Raw genomic sequence first — 24,694 nt, 5'->3', positions numbered from 1 at the left:
AACAAAATTAGTAAGGAAAAACAAAACAAAACTAATATTTCTAAAAATAACTTTATAAATACAACTAACTGCGTAAACAGGCATTGGAGATGAGCAAAGCACGACGCTACTTAAACTTCCATGGCTTAAACTCTACATGCCATGATATGAGAAAGAGGGAGAGAATAAAAAATAAGAAAATAAAAGGCGGCGAACAACATGGTATTATTTATGTTTTATTATAATTATTATTATTTTTTTACTTATTTATTTATTTGGATACATGAGGCATCAAATGAAGCGCAGTTCAAATTAAAAGCTATCACTTCTCGTTTTATTTTGTAAGTGTGTAGCGGAAGTGATAATTCTTCTGACTCTGGGAGGTTTGACAGTAGTTGTCCGGCAGCACCGAGTGAGCGCACACGTCGCTCTCTCCACTACATCGCACCACTGCGGTAGGAGCGCGGAGGCAGCAGCAGAGGAGTGCCCGGCAGGCACAGTCCACTTGTTCCTGCAGGACAAAATCCAGGTGGCGAGTCTCTCACTCTGTCTCTCTGTGTCTCCCTCTCTGCCGACTTTATCACAGCGCAAGACTTTACCTGAGAGGACATAGTCATATAGCAACAGCTCTCAGGGTAACCCTCACAGTCCAGCCGGAGCAAAGGAAGGAGAAGTTTGGGCTATTGCCACGCGATTTTACCCACAGCTCCGTAACCTTGGAAGTCGGACCTGATTATTGTGAGAGGATGGGACCGCTACTCCTTTCCGTCGCCCTGTGCTTGAGCGCCGCTGTCCCACAGCGTGTGAAAGGTGAGCGGAACAAGTGACAGGCAAAAATAATCATTGTCACATTTTCTTTTTTCTTTTTCCCACACAAATAGTTCTTTAGCGTGGGAGCATGACCGAACAGGGGATCGATCAGAATCCTTTGCCATATTTACATATTCTACTGAAAGTGACAAAGTGCTGGTGATTATTCAAAGAGGATCGTGGGGAGTGGGGGTATCCCACATGAACGGTTCAACACTGTGCGTCTGTATTGTTCGCTGGAAACGGAGCAATCTCGGCACGCTTTTTTTTGTTATGCGTGCACGACTCGTTAGTTAATTGGTTTGATTGTGTTTAAAGGAGACTTGTTTGAGTATACAAGCGGCCGATTGCGTATTTTATCTTTGTGTAATTGCTGTTTGATAAAGGGCCACATGAGACTGCGCACAATTAAGGCAAATGTGCACAGCTCCAGTGTTTCGTGCGCCCTCACAGTGACCATCTTCAGCTGCTTGCTTGGCTTATGAGCGATGCTTACATGGGGTAAAACAAGCTGAGGGTCCAGGTTTAGCCCTCGTTAATTAATGCAGGGGGGCAAAGGCATCTTTCTCCCCTTATTTTCCCTTTTTTAATAACCAATATAAAAAGAAGAAGAAGAAAAAAAACGGAATAAAAAGATTTCTTGCATGGTGACTAGACAAATCTAGAGGTGATATATATATCCTGTAATAGTTGCCTTATCATTATTAACCAGCACAATATTACAAGTAGGGTAAATGGACATTGAAGTCTAATGTAGAGTCTTACCAAAACATGTCACACTGCTTTATGCAGAGAGAAAACTGCTGAAAGCTTATAGATTAACCTGACTCCCTGAATCACCGTTCCCATCATTTACATCCTCCCCCCTTTTGCCCTTCCTGTTCTCTGGTGATGGGGATGTTTAAGCTTTTGGCCGCTATATATTTTCCATCGTCAGTGCAGAGCCGTACCTGTGGGATACACATATATATATATTTTGATAAAGAAAACAGGGTAGTCCTGATAGAAGTGGGTCATGCCATTGTCCCTGTCTGTTCATTTAGCAACACGCTTGCCTCAGGAGTCACACATGTCAGACAGACCTCAGTCTCTACACCGGGAGTGTGCCCCAAGCAGAGTTTCTAAGGCTCCCTAAGCCTCACAGTGTCAACTCACAGTCAGCTGTTACAAGACATAATACTCCCTGGTAGGCTGGCATAATGAATGTACAGGAAGAGCAGAGAGCCGTGGTGCCGCGGGTCGACTTGTTTCAAGGCTCAGTGAGTTAAAAATAAACCCCGGACTAGTCCCTCAATTAATCATATCCCAGTTAAAAATTGTGGTATTGTAAAGGGATTTATTTGTTTTTGTCCATCTGCTTCAAAAATGAGTTAAGCTGTAACCTCACAAAAGGGAGCTGGTTAGAGGAGGACATGGAGGTTAATCGACAGTGTTAACGTTTCATCTGTGTTTGAACAACAGCCATAGTCATATTGGTCAGCCTGGCAGCTGTATTTGCAACCTAACCCCTTCGTCACCGTTGCTGTCAGTCTGACATGTTTAAAAAATCCACAGTCAGATTAAAAGGGACACGAAAGCATTCAGCTGTCACGAAGAAAGTGGCAGAAAAAAATGTCTTGTGATTATTAGAAATCTCTTTGTGTTGCCTTGAAGATACGGTTTACTTACCTTTTGTCATTGCTCAAAGACAGCAGGTGTCTTCTGAGATAGCGGCTAACAAACACTGCATGGAGGATGTCACAGGGTGCCTCTGTCCACTGAAACAAATTGATGGGGTAGAAAGATTCGCCTTCAGGTAAAACAGACTGCATTGTTCCATGTCAGCGTGCAATACATCACCTCCTCTCTTTGGTTACTGGGGCTGACTCTCACACATTGTTTGGGGTCCTGCCTGTCTGTCTGGACAAAGCACATGACTGCACCCGTGGGTTCTGTGGATGGATATGTAAGACGCTTTTGTGCTTTGTTTGGAGTGTCAGTCTTAATGAGTTTTATGCATCTTAATTTTAGCCCCAGTCTTGTGATAAGGACTGCACAATTAGAGGCTTTTAGTCGAATGGACAGCCATCTGGAGTGGCAGTGTGATTGTTTGCTATTGGTGAGCCATGATTAGTGTTAATATTGTCGACTGCTGTTCATTTTAGCCAAAGATTGCACTTGTGTAACGCAGTTGAAGAAGTCAAACAATACACTAATGTAGAAATATTGCAATTTTGCGAATGTTGGCAGCTTTAGATTGCTCATCATGCTCAATATGCTGTAGGTTTGGGAGGTTTGGAAGCTTACTGAAGGGCAGCAGAAGTTTTGTTTAGCTGAGAGAAATTGAGCTTCTGCTTCCAAACAGTTGGATGGATATAAATTAGATATACTGACTTGATAGATAAATCTATCAAGGCCGACTTGATAGATTTATCTGAAAGGTCAATACATTTACTGGCAGCTGAGGTTATGGTTGATGTACCAATGATTTTTAATAAGAATGGCATGTGACCTACACTGCTCTGCAAAAGTAAATAGCCACCCCTAATTTCTGTATATAAAATGGGAAATAGCTACAAATATACATGCAATACAGTATATAAGCCAAGAGTTTGTGCACTTCTAAAGAGATTAAAAAGCCAATATTTGGTACGATCACCATTATTCTTCAACACTGCCGTAACTCTCTTAGGCAAGCTTCCCTGTCATTTCTTTAAGCAGTCTTCAGGAATAGTTCTCCAGGGTTCTTAAAGAACATTCAAAGCTCTTCTTTGGATGTTGGCTGCTTTCGTTCTGTTCTCTATCAAGATGATCCCACTTGCTTCAATAAGGTCTGGGCTCTGGGGAGGCCGATCCATGACTGATAGTCTTTAACTGTGTTTTTCTATCCAGGTATGCTTTAAATGCATTGACCTCGTACTGGGAACCATTTTCATGCTGGAAAATGAAGTTGTTGCCAATTACATGCTTTCCAGATGGTATTGCATAATGGATCAAATCAAATCGCAGGTTTTTGCCTTCATAACTCCATCAATTTTGACAAGATGCTCAATAGCACTGACCGCAAAGCATCCCCAAACCTCACCAGAGCCTCCGTTGTGTTTTACACATGACTGTAGACACTGTTGTACCTCTCTCCTGACCCCTCTGTACATATTTAAACCAAAATTTCACATTTGTTGTCATCACTCCTTCAAATTTTTGCCACTGATTTTCAGTACAATTCTTGTGTAATTTGGCATACCTGTAGAAGCCTGGAGAGGCATCCATCCATCCATCCATCCATCCATCCATCCATCCATCCATCCATCCATCCATCCATCCATCCATCCTCTTCTGCTTATCCTTATCAGGGTCACAGGGGCTAGAGCCTATCCCAGCTACCTTAGGGTAAGAGGGCCTGGAGAGTTATTTAGAAAATAAATAAATGAAAGAGAGTCTAGCTCCTTGGGAGAAAAATATGAAGAAATAAGCCTATTCAAGCCTTTTGCACATTACTATAGCTCTACAGTGCTGTGCACTAGATGTGCAAAGATAGTGTGGTGAAGAACTGAAAGCCTTTTAAAAGAAGATGTGTTTGTTTCCTTGCCTCAAAAGAGGAAATAAATAACAGCAAAAACAAAATTTTTTTACTCTGACTCAGAATTTTGGTTCATCTCTATTATGTCTTTAATAAAATGGAGCTTTTGTTTGCAGACATTTAAATGGATATAATGCATATTAATTGTACAGATTTATCCAAAACCTCATTACCTTTACTGGCCACTAAAGGTTATGGTTGATGTATGACTGACTTTTAATAACAATAACTGGCGACCTACCTCTACAGTGCTCTTCAGTCCGGTTTTAAATGGCACAGTCCTTAATCAGTGGAGAGAGGTCAGGCTTCTGTCAAATCAGCAGCCATGATTAGCAACGGATTCCAAGCTACTCATTGGACAACAACCCCTGCACAAGAAAATGCAACATAGAATATCAAAACATAGAAGTAAGTGATGTAGTGACAGCAGCTGCTGTTTTTTTGTGGAACTTAATAGGGATATTTGTTGTCAGTGCAGATGTTCACTAATCCTTTTTATATTTGAAGGAGACTTCATTTGTCTGTCATGCTGACAAGGTGATGCATACAATGCTATTTGTCTTTGCCATCTCAGTTCTCCTGCCTACATTTCACGCTTGACTTATATGGAGGGCACTAGAGTGATGGTTATCAAGGTTGCAAGGACACATGAAGAGGAAACGCTTACCAAAGAGCTTTAATGCAGCCTTGAGAAGAAAATAGCAGCATGGTGGTAAAAGAAGTTATTTTAGTCAACACAAACTTTCAGACAGGAAAAAAATGGATGTTTCATAGTTATTTTATAACATTTTGTAGTTTTGTTTGATTTAGAGTTCTGTGCAAAAGTCTTGAGCTAGCCCTCATTTCTTTATATTTAGCTTCCATGTTGCCAGACTTTGTTGTCATTAAAGTGATTTTGAGAAGTCGTCACTCTTGGATGAGTGACGAAACATTTCCCCACTGAAAACGCTACGTCCAGATGAACAGAATCATCTTTTTGGGAGTTCTTTACCTGGATGATTGAGCATGCATCAAGACATCTCGAGAAATAGTTCCCCAGATTTTTTGTAGGTTTTTAAGAGTTTTTCTTTTACACATTCAGAGAAAAGTTTTTTTTTCCCCTTTGTTAAGCCACTTAAAACTGAACTATGATTCATTCAAGCATAAAAAGGGCACCTAAATCATAATAATGGACCAATATTATGTCTGCACATAACACACAAGTTAGCAAAGAACCTATTTTAAATAGTATTTTTAGAGACTTAGGTACTAGCAGTCTGTTGCAAAATCACAGAAATTGTTCTGTGCACAGTTTGACAGATATAAAGTTGTATTTTTTCCCCAGCAAGGTGATTCCCAAAGAGGGGAAAACTTGCATATATTAGCACTGTGTGCAGTGCATTCTCAAAAAAGTGGTTTAGACCTGCTTTTCAGTCAGTGGTGTTGGGGATCTTGTCAAAACTGATGTAATTATGAATGATAAGAAATACCATCAGGTTTTTATTTGACCATGCAATACTGGAAAACCCCTGATTTTTAATGGTGGGCAATGTGGCCTCAAAATTAGATTATGACACTTTGAGAAAATTTATGATATTTCTGACAAATTAGAAAAAAGACATTTGGAGCATTTTATCGATGCTTCGGGCAGCAGCAAATGAAAGAAGGTAAATGAAAGACATTTTCCATCCTTCTTTTCCAATGAGCTACTGTCATTGAGGACACACTTCCTAATTTGAAGTGTGAATCTATTTTAAAAAATAAGGTGCCAGCAGCAGCGTAGTGCCATAGAGACACAAGATGTGTGGAATGTAAGCACAAAAGTAACCCAGGGAGTGTTTTACCCTAGAAATTCTATTTAAAGTTGCTTCACACTTTAGTTTAACAATAAGTAAAGTACCAAATGATTAATATTATTACATTATAAATATAAATATATTTTCTCTGTTGAATCTTGGCTCATGCTTTAAGCCCTATTTTGCCACCATGTAAACCCATCAATAATTGAATGGGTTGAACATCATTAGCTGCCTGTACTGTATGTCTTCCTTCGTAGCCTGGACAATGTGTGTGTGTTTTTCCTCAAGTCATGAAACACATTTGTTCTTCCCACCTTTGGCAGGAACAATTTTCCTTGCATATTTTGCTGAGTACTGTGCTTTGTTGGAGGATGCTGAAGTAGTTTTAGTTTTGGCTGACTTGTGGCTGTTGCTGTCAGTCATGCCTGGGCTTCTCTGCTTGCATGCATTAGGGAACACAAAGGCTACAACATCGTCAGTGCAAAAATATCATGTAAAAATTTATACCAAACAGTCAAAGCTAATCATCACAAATGGTATGATATGGCACAGCCCTAGTAATGGTTTCATTTTCCAGCATGACAATGATCCTAGACACGCTGCCAATGCAGCAAAAGCAAAGCTGGATAGGAAAACACACAATGGAACACTATCAGTTATAGACTGGCCTCCCCAGAGCACGGACCTCAACATTACTCCAACAATGTGGGATCACCCTGACAGAGAACAGAACAAAAGGCAACACCCCAAGAGAATTGTTGAAAAATAAAGGCGGTCCTACCAAAAATTGACTTTCAGGCTTGTTAGGATTGTCGAAACTCTCTTTTCCCTTATATTGTGGTTTCCATTTACACATATTTCAGTAAATCATCCAACTATTTCCCATTTCCTTGCACATTATAAAAAAATTAAAAACTGAGGTGCCTCAAGACTTTTGCAGTGATGGTACAATAATCATGTGACCATCACTGAAACACTGAAAATTATGGTGTTTGAAGCCTAGTTCTGTATCCTCAAGGTGACTTTTGCTTAACTCTGCATTTGGCAGTGAGTGAAAAGGAAGAATTCTTCAAGGCATCACACAGACAAAAGATAAACACAAAGACTGATCACCAGTAAAAATAGCAATTTTTCACACAATAGCTTGTCTGTTTTCCCACAGTCCTTAACTCAAAGGTGATGTTTCTCTTCACAAAACTATGCAAATGTTGATTCTGTATTTCCCCAAACAGTGTTAAAGTTCTATCACTGACTAAAGGCAACATATAACATTATGACAGCTGACTTAAGCTGTGGCGTTCTTAGCAAAGTGTTAATGTCAGGGAAAAAAGCAGAAAGAGCCCCGTGGCTTGAGTAAAAAGATTATACAAATTCTTCATTTGTAGTGTGAGTTAATGTTGAGTGTACATTCATTTTTCAGCTAAGAACATGCAGCGGCCTGTCCCTTTTATAGCTTGAGTATTAATAAGACCACATGCTGGGTTTAAGTAATCCCACTGGGTCACAATTAATGTTTCAATTCTTGGAGGCACAAGCAGACTCACTGCATGCGAGGCAAAAAAAAGTTGCAGGTAATAACTTCAAATATATGCACTTTAACAAGTGGACCTGCATGTTTGAAATTGTTAGTGGATCACTTCAAAGTGACACATGTGACACAATAATAATTTTAGCTCAATTAAGCTGTTTTCATAATGCTTCAAACCAAAATTCTAAATGAAAATGACATTTCTTTTTGATTACTTGATTTTCCTCCTTACAGGAGACAATTCAGTATCTCTGCTAGTACTAAACCTTACTGCCAGTTGATGGTTGTTAGTGGTGGAATGGCGGTTGCACAACGTAGTTTGATGATAAAAGTATGAAAGCATGCAGAAGTGGAACGCTGAAGGTTCAAACCACTTTTGATCTGTATAACTCATGGCAATGAACAGCATTCTTCCCCCTGCAAATGTGATCTTACTTCACTGTTTTATTCATGTGTGACATTCAAAAGACATCACCTGTATGTAATTTAACACTAAAATTTGTATCCGCAATGCATTTTTGTTTGACTCACCAATAAATACGAAATGATTAATTTGAAAAAGCACCGCAGGCTAGTTTAAGTAAAAAAAGATGGAAAATAATCTTTTTTGTGGCCCTTTTCCTGCAATGCTTCTTTTACTGGAACATAAATTCTGAAAAAAGCACAAATGTCATAATTTTCTGTTCACTAAACTTGTAAGGAGTAATTTGCAGGTGCGCAGTTCCTCTTGTGAATCAGTAAATCTTTGCGGTTTGATGGATAAAGGTCTGTCAGCATGAGGCAAAAAGGGGAAATAGGTTTTAAATGCATAAAAGTGTCTTTTAAATGTGTTTATCGACACCACAAATGTTACTAATGGTAATAGTATTAAAATATAAATAAAACAAATTTATTTTAGAGATGTATTCTAATACCTCTCAGTCATGGTACGGTATCATGACAACGTTGTATGTTTTTTTAAATCAAATTCTCAAGGTTCCGTTACCATTTTTTTGGTTAAAAATGAGAAGTATACTGCAAAAAGAAAGGCCCTGGGGGCCACAAGAAAAATATTAAAACCAAACTTTTCACGGGTAAGGAAGCCTAACAAGGTAAACAATAAGTAACAGTCAAGTTGGATGAAAGGATGATAAACCAGGGTATTTTTTTGGCTGGAACGTTAAGAGTTTTCTTGTATATCGTTAAAATGTTTGTATCTATCTTTCTGTATATTATTTTAAGAATGTTGTTTTTATCAATAACTGCCCGTGCAGATGCGTAGGTGTGCCAAGTGTAGGTGTGTGTGTGTGGGAAGAGGATAGGTATTTAGGAGGGAGGGAGGAATGAAAAGCTTATTGACAAGTGTCAATGTGGATTGTAGGTGTATCCTCAGCCAAGCACAATATCTATACTCAGTGGGTGTGGCTGCTGAGTGCAATGGAGCCCCTGTATTTGACAGGGAGGTGTCACACCAGTATCAGCATTCATTATTGGTTTTGGCCATGAGTGAAGACTTCACCTTTCCCCAGTGAATCAATAGGAAGAATAAAGTATTTTGCATTAAGTGCAGAACTGCAGCAGCCTGCAAGTCTGATGAGATGTAAGCAATTTCAGCTTGTTTAAGTTTTAGTGGGGGGACAAACAAAGTACATAACTCCTGCTTTTGTATGGGAGTATTCGCCTCATTTTCATCTCTCAAAAAGAGACAATTTCTGGTTGTATTAATTACAAATATGGTTAAACTGCTTCAGATGGAAGTGAAGCTGCTGTAGTTAAAATGAGATTGAGTAGTTTAGTCTTTGGTCTGATAAAGAACCCACCATATTCAGTCAGGCCAGACTACTTACTTTAGTTCAGTTTAGATTAAGTTCTTAAGCCACATGTCCCAAGGAGCTGATGCCTCCTGATTCTGTCCCAAGGACATATTTAAATGAAGAGTCCCAACTCAGTCTATAACGTCTATGTTAAAAAAAAATCCTTGAATTATGTCTTTGATTGACAGTTATGATGCCATAAAACCTACAAGAAATAACTATAGCACTCATGTAAATTAATTAAACACTGTAACTGTTTTGCAACATATAACTTCTTTTAAAACTTCTTTGAGGTGTTTTCAGCTTTTTACTCTTAAAGACTTGCCAGTTCTGTATTATACAGTATTTCAACTTACATTTGAGTATATTAGTACATGCACTGAATATGTTGTCTGTTTTTCTTTGTGTGTGTACAGAAGAGTTGGTTTTTGTGCTTGAAGCTTGGAGAGGTAACCCAGAAATGTCATCACACCAAGTCTAGGCAGCAATTCTGGCTGTTTTTCACAGTGTGGAAGTGCATCCATACTTCACTCATTTGGCAAAACACAAAACAACATTCATTTATTTATCATGTGAGTCAGCCCGATTTTACACTAAATTGCACTGAATACAAACAGGTGAGTGACTGAGAGGAAGCAGGATACGATCAGTCTGGATATGACAAGTTTCAACTGGAAGCCTTTGCTGTAAACATTTTTAGGTAACGACATAATGTATATGTTATCCATTTTGAAGATAAGTGCAGTTTTTTTTTAAGTGCAACATTTTCCGTCCAGATGTTTTAGATTACCCTTGGGGTTTGTAGTACCAGCCACGGGTAGAAAGAGGGAGGGAAAAAAAGAGCTGAGAGCCAGGATGAAAATTCCCTTTAACATGATGTTCATCGAACAGAAACCACTCCTGCCCGAAAATCAAAGTGAGATATAGTCACAGTCAGTTGCCCTCACAAAAAGGGCAAAGGTTGCAACAATTTACACCAGATTTGTACTTTCAGGCACAAGTTTCAGATAACTTGTTTTGCTAGAGTCTCAATGCTCAACAACATGGCACAAGACAGCAATAGTTTCAGATGAGTGCAGTAATAAACCAAGGGCAAGCCAAATGTAGCAGTAACCACTTATTAAGGTCTTAACCCTGTATAGCACATAGTAAGTAGAAAGAAAATTGTGGTTTTATACCAAAATACCAACATTAAAATATTACTTGACACCACTGTGACCAGTTTTCATGCTTTAAATCAAACAGAACTGAATTGAATAAACACTCAATTTGATTTGTGACCAAAAAGTCAGTATTTCTTTCCACTTCCTAACTTTTGCTTAATGTGGAGAATCCAACTGCTCACCCGTTCTCAATCCACTCGTGTTTTTCATTCTCATTGAAGGCTAGAGCCATTCCCAGCATGTACAATATACAGTAGATACATTAACTGTTAAAGATCCAACATATTTCTCCACCTGATGGGAGAGAGAGAATCTGTTTTCAGTTTCCTAAGATATTATTTTCAAGTTTTGTGTCATGCTAGATACTAATAACAGCTCGAGCTGATTCAAGTTTGGTGAAAGGTCAAGGTCAAAATCAGCAAAAACTCCATGAGTACCTAAGTTGGCTAAGCATTTGAGCTAAACCTTCATTGTTAGCACCCAAGGTCAAAGTTGACCTTGAAAAAAATCTCCAAGTAGTATATCATACGAAAGGGCATGAAGAGTTTTTACAGTTTTTACAATTTAAAGATTTCAGCCTATTCTGCTCCAATCATATGGGTAAAAATAATAAAATCCACCATTTTCGTATGTAATACTTAAAGGTCATGGGTCAAAGGTCAGGGTCATGTGAATTGGGAAAAAGCTTTAGTTTCCATATTACCAATGTCACGGAACACGGAGTGTTCAGGTAAGAGGACCCCAAAACAGACTCAATCACACCGCCGCTCAGAACTATATACAAGTTTTTATTGAACTGAGGAATCTTTTAACAACGCTTAAGGAAACGAAAAGCTAAGGCTCGTGCCACGGGAAAACAAGGTGCGCGGAGCCCAGGAGCACCGCAATCGGGACCGAGGGGAAACTGCAACGGAAAGGGGAGACACAGTTAACAGCACGCAGGTTATCAAGAGATGAACAGCTAAGCTTTATGAGTTGCCGGGGCTTACAGGTAGAGCAGGACCGTGGAGCTTGGAGGGGGAGGAGCCCGTGGAGGGAATCCTTGGGAGGGAGGCAGGAGGACAGGCAGGCCACGGATCTCCACGCTGAATGCAGGTCACGCTAGGAAGACTTGTACGGACTGGCGGGGAGAAGCCGTCAGAGCTGGCTGAAGTAGCCCTCCGGTGATTGCCTCAGATGAGACGCAGGTGGTTTGGAGGCGGCCCAGCCCGAGGGTGTGGCCACCGCAGCCTCCCCCGGCTCCCTGGATGCCGAGCCACGGGCCGTGACAACCAAAACCAACATCAGCGTAAAACATTAAAGTTTTAGTGCAGCCCTTGCTTTTGAAATGTGCTCTGTGGGTTCTTGTTAACGGAACAAAGTGTAACAATGTCTGAAACCAAGACCAAATCTGTGGTATAAATGTTGTAACCAAACTGCTGTTGAGATGTCATTTCATTACTAACAGAGACACTGATGAGTGGAAATGGAAACAGACCAGAATTTATTTAGTGCTTTTCTGGTCACGGTGATCACTCAGAGTGCTTTAGGCCAGAAGCTGTGTTTAACCACAGCCTCATACAACAATTTATTCTATACACTTTAAGCACTTGATCTACTGCTCAGCCACGGACGATTTCAAAATCACCAGTTAACTAAACAATTCAGCTCTCATAGTCCTGTGGGAGCCCAAGAAGGAATGCTCTTGTTGTGAGGCAACAATGCTAACCATTGCACCACCATGATGCCCAAGTGGGGTAGACACAGAAAAAAAGAAGGCAGTTATGTAACGGACACATCAGGACCATTACTTCACACTTCATAGCAGAGTAACAGTAACACCCAGTAACACTACTGGGACACAATTGGTATGTTAGCAAAGTTGTGTATTTACATAGTTTAACTGTACCTCTCTTCAGCTGTTTCTCTAAAATTAAAACTGTATACAGCATGCGTGGAAATACAGGATGATAAGCGGCTGCCAGAATGTGCAGATGTAATGATATGCATTGATATTATCCATATGCTTGTTGCTACACAAGCTGGCCATGTGGTCTTTAAGACATGCTTGCCAGTTTGAATACGGATGTTTTTTAACCATTTTCCCTTTAACTTCTGTGAATTCAGTCAATTAATAAATCACGTTTTTTTTTACAGAAACCACACAATACACTGAGTTATACAAGAACCATTAAATTGTTTGTTTTCACTTTTTCCATATTTTATAAAGAAGAAAAAGTGCAGCATACAGAGTGTCATTTATAGCACAGTCAAGCGTTACACCACTGGTGTTGTCATGTTTAATTTTATGCCTGTTTTAGGACTTCTCACAGTCTAAAGAAAGCAATCAGAGGAAGCAGACAAGAAGAAATGAAACAAATGTCAGCCTATGGTTTATGTATGAACTGTTCAGCTTTCAAGATGTTACTTCCCTCTTAGTTTTGTTTTCATGTTGTACATCCAACCTAATTCTAACTTACATTATTAACCATGTTTGATATCGTCCTATTTCATCTATTTTGCTTCTGAAACAGATCTTTGTGACTAAGCTTGAAATCTTGTTCTGCACCGAGTGTTGAACCTGTGAAGAGTGTGACAGATTAAATTAGCAACTGAAAAGTTCAAAGTTTAAATTGCAGTGTGTATTTTTAACTGTGTTCAGTGCACTGAAGGAGAGTCTTTGTGGGATATTGCACTCTCACTCTTGCTGTCTTCCTCTCTTGCATACACAAACTCTAGAAGTTACACATAGAAGCAAAGTTCTTTAGTTGTTGCTGCATTTCGTTGGAGATGTGGTTGGATAATAGGAATAATGCTATCGACTGGACACCAGCGGTGTCTAATACATGTGTTTATCTGTCTGTGTTGCATGCTGTTCGGTTACAAAGATGTGTTATCTTTTAAAGATGTGTGCTAAGGCAAAGACAAAGTAAAATCACTGAAAAGTGAATACAGCATTTTACGTGGAAGCTCAGTAATCACCCTTGACTGTACATCATCACTCACACACTGAGCCTTTTCTTGCTTGACACTGAATCTCTAAGTAAGTAGTGCCTGCTACATGAAATTCACTGACCAAGGGGTAAGCAGGATGAAAAAAAAAATTCAATTTGTCAAGGCCTGCCCTTTTCGTTGCACACAATGCACAGCTTAGGCCTTCGGGTGTGAAGTATGAAGGGAACAAGAATCAGAAGATATTTTTCAAGCATTTTTCATGTCCTTCTTCGATGTTTCCTGTGTTGAAGAGGAACATTCAACAGAGCTTACCGGCAGTTTTCAACTTTTCAAATAGCCTGTTTAAACTTACCTAACAATAACTTGTGGCAGGTGAAGGACCTGCTATGCAGTGAGACAGAACAAAGTAGCTCATCATGTCATCCATGTTTTTCATTTAAATAAATGTGCTGTTAATTAATGGGGATGGTATTTGTTCTGTTGGCAAGAAAAGGAGATCAGTACCATTCTCACATTTGTTCATTCAGTATTTAACTGGAGTAAACAGCCTCCTACCTTATGTTTAATTTGATTCAACGCTGCTTTTAAAAGTGCTGGTTATTCTGTAGTAATGTTAATTGTTATATTAGCAGACTGAATTTTACATAAGTAAATTAAACCCTTCAAATTCTCATTAACTAAAGCGTTAAAATTTACTTCAAACATGGCACTGCATGCAGCAGGTATTGCTGCAAAAAAAGGGAAGCTTTGTTTTGCAAAATATACCAGCAGTGGATAGAAGGAGGTGGAAATCTCACTTTTCTTTGTGTCAAAGGTAAAACAGGTAGTTCTACTGGTTAATACTTACAACACAAAGATTTTAATGTTTAATATGTGTGCATGACCATAAAATACACCCATTATAACAGTGTCATTGTTGTGATCTGTTGCCTCTTACCAGTTTTTAACATGGATTTATTTTGGTAATCATGGGAAAATACGAACCACAAAAAACAAAACCAAACTTTATATAAGGACTTCACACACTTAGCATCAAAACTAGCTCATTGAATGACACAAGTTATTCCTATTTCCTGTATTTATGCTAAGCTAAAAGGCTTCAGGATCCATTAGACTTTTGTGAGCTGCATGGTTTAGTCCTCCTGTGTATTTTTTGACAAGAAAATAAACATGCAGAATTTTACACAAATCTTGATTTCAATTTTTCTTGATAAAATTATCAAGCAGAAATGTGGAAATATTGAATTAGACATATTTCCTGCTTTTATCAAAGTTTTGATTGGTTCTCTGAAGCACCCTGTGTCTCCCTGTCTCACAAAAACATTTGCAAAAGCTGAGAAAAAATGACTAAACATTTGCATTTGCCGTACAAGTGCATTCTTTGTGAATTTTCAATCAGCGTTGCTCAGTCAAAAGCGTGGCATAATTTTTCTTTCATCCAAAATGCCAAATGCAAAACATCATGACAACAAGAGGGCTAATGAGGTAAACATTTAAGGAACAGGGTCAAAGAAATGCCTAGATGTGTTGTTGAATATGCATTAATCCCGTGAATTTGTGTCACAGTTTCCAGCTAAAATGCATTTTTGCTTCGCCTATTTTGTCTTTCTTTGCCTGTTAATTTGCAGCGGCACTTTCCATCACAGACACCTTCCTCCTCAGCGGTTACTGCGAAAATTCAGATGAGATGTGAGCTCTACTCCTTTATACATGTTTGATGAATCTTTTTATGCTACTTCTGGGAAACAAGCATGAATGTGGGAGATCTTGTCTGGAAAAAAGGTACAAAAGATGGGAGGTGTCCAAGTTTGTAATGAGGCTAGCGAGGCTCTCCTGGCTCACAAGCAAACTAGGGCATCTGTAATGAGCGTGCAGAGAGAAAAGGGGGAGGTGGGGGCTGAGAGAAAGCAGAGAGTCATGTTGTGAAGTTGCATCAGAGCATCAGCTGTCCAGTGGATGGTGGTGAGAAGCAGGTGTCTTTCATAGTTCTCCCTCAACAAGACTTGAAGAACAAATTTGAAAAATTACCAACATCTTCAAACCTTTAAACATATTCAAAACGAAACTCAATTAGCTTGCTTTTTAAAAGGACATATTCGTCTTCACAAGAATTTCAGACAGCAAAGCATGCAACAGAAAGTAAAAAATTAGGTTAAGAGAATGATATAAGTGCCCATTATATGAGTGGTAACCATTAAAAATAATATGTCTGATGGCATTACAGCAATTAGCAGTATGAAATAGCTGTACCACACTGCTCAATATGTCTGTGCAAATACGTAATCTGATGACCGCAATTATTAAAAAAATTGAAAGGCACCAAGTGGCATTACTCCTTTGTGATATAGCTGTATTGGAAAATGATATATTTACTTAATCCAATTAGCTTTTCTAGCTCTTAATGAGCAAGAACCTGAAATAGGATGCTTTTGAATCATAATAATTAGCACAATCCATCAAAAAGCCTTGATGCTATGCGTCTGTGCCTGTCTGAGAATTACATCAGAGAAAAGATTTGAGCACTATTTAATTGTTTTAGCTTTTACTTTCTGACTGAGGGATATTCATATTTCTGTTTTTTGTCTGTAATTTGATAGATAGCTAATTGAATAAAAGAAAGTTTTCTATTTTTTATTCTACTTCTCCTTATGGGCTCAGAAAAAAAGTGTAATCCCCTGTAATTAAATGGAATCTCAGTGTATTTTGTTTGAAATTACAGGGTAATTATATTGACATACAAATACTTAGCAAGGTGCACTGGATAAAGGAGGTACCAAGTGAGGCTTTTAAAGGGAACAGATAAACAGTTGTAATATAGGTAAATGTAAGTAATTTGCAATGCACAAGTAATTTTTGTTGTGAATGACTTTGGTTTTTTACAGGAAAGGAGACACAAATTTTTGTGTAAGTAATTTTAAGTACTGCATAACTAATTTACTGCATAATTTCTTGTGGAAAAACATATTTGGAAATCTTACATTGTAAGTAAATTTTATTTTTCAGGGCAAGAGTCGTATTATGGAGTGGCGTCAGACAACTTAAGACAGTCGAATAATAGAACATCCATCGTGCACATCAACATAATGAGTATTAAATAAAGATGTAAAAATGCAACATTAATTCACTCCATAATACTCGATCGTCACCAAAAAATTATTGAGTACTTAAAATCACTTATACTGTACTTAAAATTACTTACAGTATAATTTCTTCTATTGTTTAAAAAAACCTTTAAATTACTAATGCACAACATAAAATTACTTACACATACACTATTTAAATTTACTTACAGTATAATTATTTCATTATTTCCTATAACAACCTGACTTATTAACTCTGAAATTGCAGAATATGTACCTCTAAGTATTTGTAAGTAAATATAATAGTCACAGGCCATATTATGAAGTGTTACCTTTTCTATACTTTTATTTTTTTTCTTCTTCATAAACACATGGAAAACTGTCTCACTTGCTTGTTTTGTTAGCCACAAACTCTTCTTAAATCATCAGAAGCTGAGCAACCACACTTGGCATATAAATTACATGTTATGACTCTGAAAGTCATCATATGAAATATTATCATATCAGGTATTATGATGTTATTGTCTTGCCTACCTTGTAACTTGCAAAATAACCAATTTTTAGCATTTATGCACCTAGAACACCTTACAAAAACATTGTATAATTTTTTATTTTATGACAATAAAATAAAATTTATCGCTATAAAAGTTTAATTATGCATGGCGTTGTGATGCTGGGACGTTGCCTAGCAACCACCTAGCAGATGGCTAAAATGACCCATTTTTTAGCATTAAAACATCTACCACCCCCTTTTTTTTTCACATTTCTCAATTTAATTACATACATTAGGTGCCAACAGGAGGCCAAACAATAGCACAGGCATGCACTAGCTGTTATTATTAACCTTATCACCCCAGCTTATTTTCCTTTATAAGAGTCATATTTATCAACTCTGTGTTTCAGATCAAAATTCAGAACTGTGAAAGCATGGTCATCATCTTTAATAGGATCTTTAATATCAGCCTAAAGGGATACTAAACCTGAAATAAGTACTGCAGCTTTTAACTTTCTCTTGAACGCTTTGTATAAGTAACATAAAATAAAACAAAGTATAAAATCAGCTGAGATCGTTCAGAGGTTAGTTAAACAGCAGAATCACTTTGGTGCTGGGAAGTGCTATTTGGGCTGGTTTCCAGCTTTAATGCCTTTGTCTTTAATGGCCTTGTGTAATACATAAACACCTAAGGAACAAGCTTGTGTTCCTCATTACGATGGGTATTTGTGTCAGTGTGTGGAACTGCAGCCCCCGTGTTTTATATTGTTAAATGTTAAGTTTGACATTGTGTTTCAGGCCATGTTATGGAGTCATTTAAAAGTAATGTGACAGTATGTTTGCAAAGAATTGCTTTCTCCAGGGAATAATTAAGTAACGTAATGCAATACTTATGAAAAAAAAGCAGCCGCTACTATGTAATAGAATAGATGCTTGAGAAAGGACACTAACATAATAACCCACACTTAAATTTTGATGCTGTGTATTTCAATGCAACCAGTGTGTCAAGGAAAGACTTTATATAAAAGAGGAAAGCTTGGGCACAGTGCATTGTTGGGTCTGCTGGTTGAACCGCTTATTCATTATCCCTTGGATAGAGCTGAAAGATGTTAAATCCAAATTGTAAGTACTAGATTAATAAGACATTCATGACAGGTGCATGATATGAGCACTGAATAATCTTCCCTGTCAGTTAAGGTCGTGCTTCTCCATCTGTGTATCAAAGATTTTTTAAGGACCTCTTAATTGTTTCAAATCTAAAATGTTTTTGTTGTTCTGTAACCATTGCATACATTTGTTCTCATGGGTCACACTGTAGTGGTTCACCTCAGAAAAAGCTAGATCCCAAGTTGCTGAAAAAAAAAAATCCTGTGAACCCTCTAGGCCTTGGGCTGAGTGCATTATCGCTGCCCCTGGCCCATGATGAGGAGAAGTATCGATCTTATACTCAGACGAAAGCCCTCTGTGCACCTCTGCAGGGCTTAGTGCTGGCTGAGGCAGGATGCACAGTAATGAGAACAGTAGAGGGCAGAATGGGGGACCAGCTTATTCCTAACAAGGATGGAGACCTTTACACAAAAGAAAAGAAATAAGCTAGATGGGCATTTTTTTAAAACCCCTCCCTCTCTTCAAGCCACTCTACTTTTTCTTTCTCTAAGCACAGTTTAGGTCTTAACCACACCACGGACTCTAGCCTTGATGGTCTTATCTGGAATTTTGAGCTCCTGTGGGAATATATCTCTGTACAGAGTGGCTAAAAAATAAATTTAGCACACTCCCACTATGAAGTCAGAGAAGCAGTAGAGGCAAGAAAAGAGCAAGAAAGTGATTTCAGCATAACCAAACTTATAAAATCCAGAGGATGCTCCTGGCTGGCAAGAGAGATCTCCAATCCTTTGAGCTCCATTTTTGGATGCTTTTGTGGTAACAGAAGTTGCTTTATGACAAGGACTGCAAAGACAGATTTTTGGGTGTGCAGGCCTTTGAGGTGATTATTACATTTGGTGGTACCTCAAGCCTCACACTGACTGGAGCTCAACCGAACCATACCAATTATGGGATGTGAATTTTGAATCATAAATGCTTTTAACATATAGTGATCAAAGTTGTAACAGAGTTGAAACAACTGTTTGTTAATGCCTAACAACAGATTAAAAAAAACACAAATAAACAAGAAATAATTGGCTTTTCTTATGGATTCACTGCTTCTCTCTGCATTTTAGCCAGTGCTGGAAACACATCTGTGGCTCCTTCCTTACGAGGGTGGGGAATATATTGAACGCATAGTTTGCCACAGCTACACCTCTTGCTGTTGTTTATTGGAACTCTCTTAGAAAATACAGAAAAAGAGAGATTGTGTTGCTTCTAAATTTAGATTTAACAGTTAATAAAGTAAATGTATCCAATTGCCTGGTTCAATTAAATACTGTTCTGTTTTGTTTGGTTGCAATTTCCCCTTTTATTGCACGTTAGTTTAAAATGAGAAGCTTATAATGAAACAAAGCAGTGCTTTAATGCAAAGAACTGCTTGCATTGGTTACTTAGATCAAAATACTGGCGTGACTATATTCGTCAATGGGTTCGCTTTTAAGTGTATTAGGAAAACTTATATTTACAGGCCATATCATACAGCACATGCTGCCACAGAAAACCAAAGATCTGTACGTTTATGACATCACTCATGACAGCTCAAAAAATATCAACACACTTTGCAGGTTGTAAATGCCTTATAAGAATAAGTAAAAAAGCTGAACCAATATCAAACATCAACAGACTTACATTTCCTTGTTATAAAGTAAAACCTGCCTGAGCCCTTTGTTTGACCTGTTTAAAATCAGAATATCTTTCCCCCCTTACTTCCAGTAGATATAGAAATCTGTTTAACTCAGAGGGGGGCGGTGTAAAGGAATGCCCTCACCAACTGTCTGACTTAATAGGAGCACCTAAGGTTTCTTTCATCCTCAAATGTCCCTGCAGCAAAGGCGCAGATATCGTCTCTCTGGACCAGGACCTTCGATAAGCTTTCACAGACTTGGTGGCCAGTGTGAGCTCTGTTATCATTTACCCATTTCATCTGTGTGATGTGCTGCTTCCTTTAGATCTCTCTCTTCTGTCTCGCTTCTCTGGTGACTTTAATTCCAGTCTACATTCCTGTATGTTAATTTTTTTTCTACTTATCTTTGTGCCTTTATCTTTATAAGGCTGTTTCTGAACAGTAGTCTGCATACGTGTTCAGCTTACCAGGACCACACTGTCTGTCTTTATAGTTTTCCATGGATATTTAGTATTTTCAGCCCTCTCAAACATATTCGCTCTCTTCTTACTTTCCCCTCCCTGAGGCCAAACCAAGTTTATTCCCTCTAGCTATTACATCCAATTAAGGAGGAGTGCGAATTTCACCCCTCCTTCCTTTTCTCTACACTAACAATACAGTGGAATGAGTCGGGAGGTTCTCCTCTCTTGTTTGATGGGAACAAATTATGCTTTAGCTACACACTTCAAAAGGAAACCAAGATTTAGTTTATATTTTCACTACTTTGTCATTTGGTGAACACAATGAAAAATGAGACCTCCTGACGTGGATTGATTCCTTTTTCATTTCAGATATTCTTCTCCAGCTTGACAAATACTACAGTAGTTTGATACTATAATAGAGTAATTAAATTAAATTAAATGGGTCACAAGTTGTAATCATGTAGCCAAGCATGTTTATTGCTTCAAGCAAGGAAGCAATGAAAATACTGGATACTCAACGCCATTTTTGATACCAAGAGGCAAAAAAAAAAAGACAAAATGGTTTTTTTTCTTTGTAATAAAGAGTAGAGCACGATATTCAAGAACTGCAATGGCACTAGTGTTCAGGTGGTTTAAATAGCATAAAAAATACAGTAACAAAAGTGTAGGGCGCTGGTTTATCTCAGTGGGATGAGCAGGCGATCATAACTGCTGGCCCGGGTTCGAGTCTGGCCCTTTGCTGCATATCTTCTCCTCTCTCTTTCTTGTCAGGCACTGTGTATTACCACTGTATTAACTTGTAGCATTGAATTAACATTGTGTTACACGTGGGCAGGCCTGCTAACTGTTGCTGCCTCGCTCCTGCAGTAACGTGATTGTTAATATTAATCATGGCTGCTAGCTATTACCTTAATGATAACTTAACTGATGGCTAATGTGGTAATCAGATCACTGCTAATAGTTAAATGGCTAACGTTAATGTGTGCGTTGGCTTCTTTAATATTTATGGTAGCTGTTCAATTTCTTGACATTCCTCTTAAAGTGTTGTTCGGTATTGCGAACGGCAGCTACTTCCGTTACTAGTGAGTGACGGAGCTGCGTGCCTGCCTGTCTGCAGTAGTGCTATATGTTGTAACAACAGGAGGAGGCGAACACGGCGCTCATCCTGCTGTGAACGAGTATCTAAGCTGATACTCTAATTGTTAGTATTTGAAAACCCCTAACATAAGCTTTGCTCTGTTCTTCCATAAGCAGTATCAGGTGTGTTGGTAATATATATGCCAGTCATGCTGACTTGCAGTGTTGTCTTTTTCCTTGTTATTTTTCCCCCACTATTTATGAGACAAATCTCTGGATGAACAATTCTTCTACCTTCAGAGGCCCTTCTGTTGAATATAAAGCACCACGGCACACGGGAAAGCGGTCCTGATGACCTTTAAGCGCCTTTTCCTTCTTCAAAGTCTGTGCCATCAAAACATTCTTTTCCTACAAAATAATTTTTAGGAACTAAACAGCGACTGTGATCCTGGGCGTTGTTTCTCATACTGTCAGTGTCAAGTAGTGAATTTTATATATAACAGATGGCGGCTCTGGTAGGTGTTTGCCTTAAGTACATCCCAAAGCCCATGACAGCAGATTTCTGTGCCACAAATTATACAACTGACACATTTGACAGTTTAGTGTATCATATGAGTGTACAGGCGTTATACAACTGGACTAAAAAAAAAGACATAAAAATAAAATAAAACAAATAACCTCACTGTGTCAGTTCAGCTGCTCCAGAGCTTTTATTATTTTTTTGTGAAAGACAATAGCAGTTAACCTTTAGAGTTCCATCTCAGATAATTGAAGTAAACACAGGTTTGTGATACAAAGGGGTGGAAAATTACCATAAAATTTTAGGAAAGAGCTTCTGCTGCATAATGGGGTTGTGCGCTCTACCACTCAGGGATCTCATTTGCTTTTGTTTATTGGTTGTACAACACCCCGGCAGAATATGCCCTGCATACATAAGGGTGAAAACAGCTTTTTAAAAAAATATTTGACCAATTTATGAGTGGAGATGCAAATCGCATCTACCTGAGAACGAGGTATAAAAAATGGCCATAGCTACCACGTCACTCACCGGTTTGTGGGTGACATAATGGTGACAACATCAAAGTCTCATTATAAAGCCTTTCGATGAGTTTTTTAAAAGTTTTTTTCAATCACAATTCCTGAATTAATTCCTGAATTAAAATTATTCACAATTCCTGAATAATTTCCCCTTCTGACCTTTAAAATCAGAAACATTTACAAAATGGATTTAATATTTTATTCAATACGACCAAAAATGAAATGAATCACTGAACCCAAAAGAATCGCTACTCCTCCTGCTGTATTGTTCAAATGACTCTTCACCTACATTAGCTGTAAACTTTGATACGTGCGGAGCTGAATTAACTACTATCTCACTGATGTTCTGGTTTATGAAAGGTTTATACCATTTCTGTACAGCAGAAGCACCAGAATACCCAGAGGTTACCCGGTCATCTGTTCTTTTATCAGTTAGTTTTGTGATATTATATTTACATATTGAAGTCTTTGCCAAGGAATCTCAATAAACAGAGTGTTAGTCAGTTAACGATTGTTTTTTGAAGAGTATCAAAAGTTAAAATGCAAATGAATCGTTTTGTTCTTGCACTGAAAGGCACTTGCTTGTTTTAGTTTTCTATCTCTTACCTGTCAATCAATTGCATTTCATTTGTAAATGGTTTCAGTAACCAGCATGAAAGTTTTCATTTTATTGATAATTGCCTGTTAGGCTGTCACATTTTTTTCCTGTTACTGTATTCTTGTGGTAGGTATTCGATAAATCATACAGGCTAAGTTACCTTCAAGAACATATTTCATTTTGTTGACACTTTGTTTTGCACACTGACACTAAGACTTTAAGAAACATATCGATTCCATGTCAAAAACACAGTATGAATCAAACCTTGGATATGTCTGCGCTCTGTATTGACCACATTACAAAAACACTTCTCTGCAGACAGACTCATCCATGGGGTTTTCATTATCTTATGCTTGGAATAGCAATTTGATGCTCTATTTGACTGAGCACCTCCTCCACATGCATTCACATACAGTTATACAGTTTGTCGTATTATTAGTTTCAGGAATTTTACATATCTTTTTAATTGAATTTTTTGAATCAGTCATACTTGAAAAAATGAGAATCTGTCTTATATTATGGCTCTGTTTTTGCACACATCAGTTTCTTAATTCTGAACACAAGATGTACCTTGTGCGTTTTTGATATTGTGAATATGTTGCCATTTGGTTTGAATACTTGCTACAGAAAAAGAAAATCCTTATATTTAAGTCTCCTAAAGTTGTGTCTTCAGAGAGACACATAAATGCAGATAGCTAAATGCCTTTATCATACAGACGCACCAGCCACTTTGGAGTTACACCTTAATAGCACCTGGTTGGATCACCTTTTGCTTTCAGGACAACCTTAATTCTTTGTGGCACAGATTTAGAAAAGTGCTGGAAACATTCCTCAGAGATTCTGGTCCATATTGATACGATAGCATCATGTAGCTGTTAAAGATTTGTCAACTGCACATCTATGATGTGAATCTCTCATCCCAAAGGACCTCTATTGGATTGAGTTCTGGAGACTTTGAGAGGCCATTTGAGTACAGTGAACTCATTCTCATGTTCTAGAAACCAGTTTGAGATTATTTGAGCTCTGTGAATTGGTATGTTATCCTGCTGTAAGCAGCCATTGGAAGATTGGTACACTGTGGTAATAAAGGGAAGGACATTGTCAGCAATTGGCCCAAAGATTGCCAAGAAAATATCCCCCAGGCCATTACACTACCATCACAGGCCTAAACGAGTGATACAAGGCAGGATGAATCCATGCTTTAACGTTATTAATGCCAAATTCTGACCCCCATCATCTGAATGTCACAGCAGAAATTGAGACAGTCTGTGCAAATTGTAGCCTCGGTTTTTTTCTTCTTAGCTGACAGGAGTAGGATCCAGTATGGATTTCTGCTGCTGTAGCACATCTGTTTCAAAGTTCAGCATGTAGTGCGTTCATGCACTTCTCCATACATTGGCTGTGGTTATTCGAGTTACTGTTGCCTTACAATAAGCTCAAAGACGTCTGGCCATTCTCCTCTGACTTCTGGCATTAACAAAGGCAATTTTGCTCAGAGAACTGCCGCTCACTGGGTATTTTCTCTTTTGGACCATTTTCTGTAAACCCTAGAGAAGGTTGTGCGGGAAATACTCCAACTACCATGCCACATTCAAAGCCACTTAAAAGTGGCTTCTTTTCCATTCTGCTC

At 38.3% G+C, this 24,694-nt stretch overlaps 1 protein-coding gene across 3 annotated transcripts in view; it reads left to right on the top strand.

Moving 5' to 3' along the window:
• The first annotated feature begins 370 nt into the window (after positions 1–370).
• The window catches only part of LOC116317466 (EGF-like repeat and discoidin I-like domain-containing protein 3), a 126,225-nt gene continuing 101,901 nt past the window's right edge, over positions 371–24,694 (top strand). For all 3 annotated transcript variants that reach the window (XM_039620960.1, XM_039620959.1, XM_039620958.1), the window contains exon 1: positions 371–789. In XM_039620960.1, coding sequence (XP_039476894.1) covers positions 726–789 — 64 coding nt within the window. In that variant the 5' untranslated portion in view covers positions 371–725. The remainder of the gene's footprint in view (positions 790–24,694) is intronic.

This window comes from Oreochromis aureus, linkage group 12, assembly GCF_013358895.1.
Source record: "Oreochromis aureus strain Israel breed Guangdong linkage group 12, ZZ_aureus, whole genome shotgun sequence".
NCBI classification, from domain to species: domain Eukaryota; kingdom Metazoa; phylum Chordata; class Actinopteri; order Cichliformes; family Cichlidae; genus Oreochromis; species Oreochromis aureus.
This window is presented reverse-complemented; position numbering and strand designations above follow the sequence as displayed.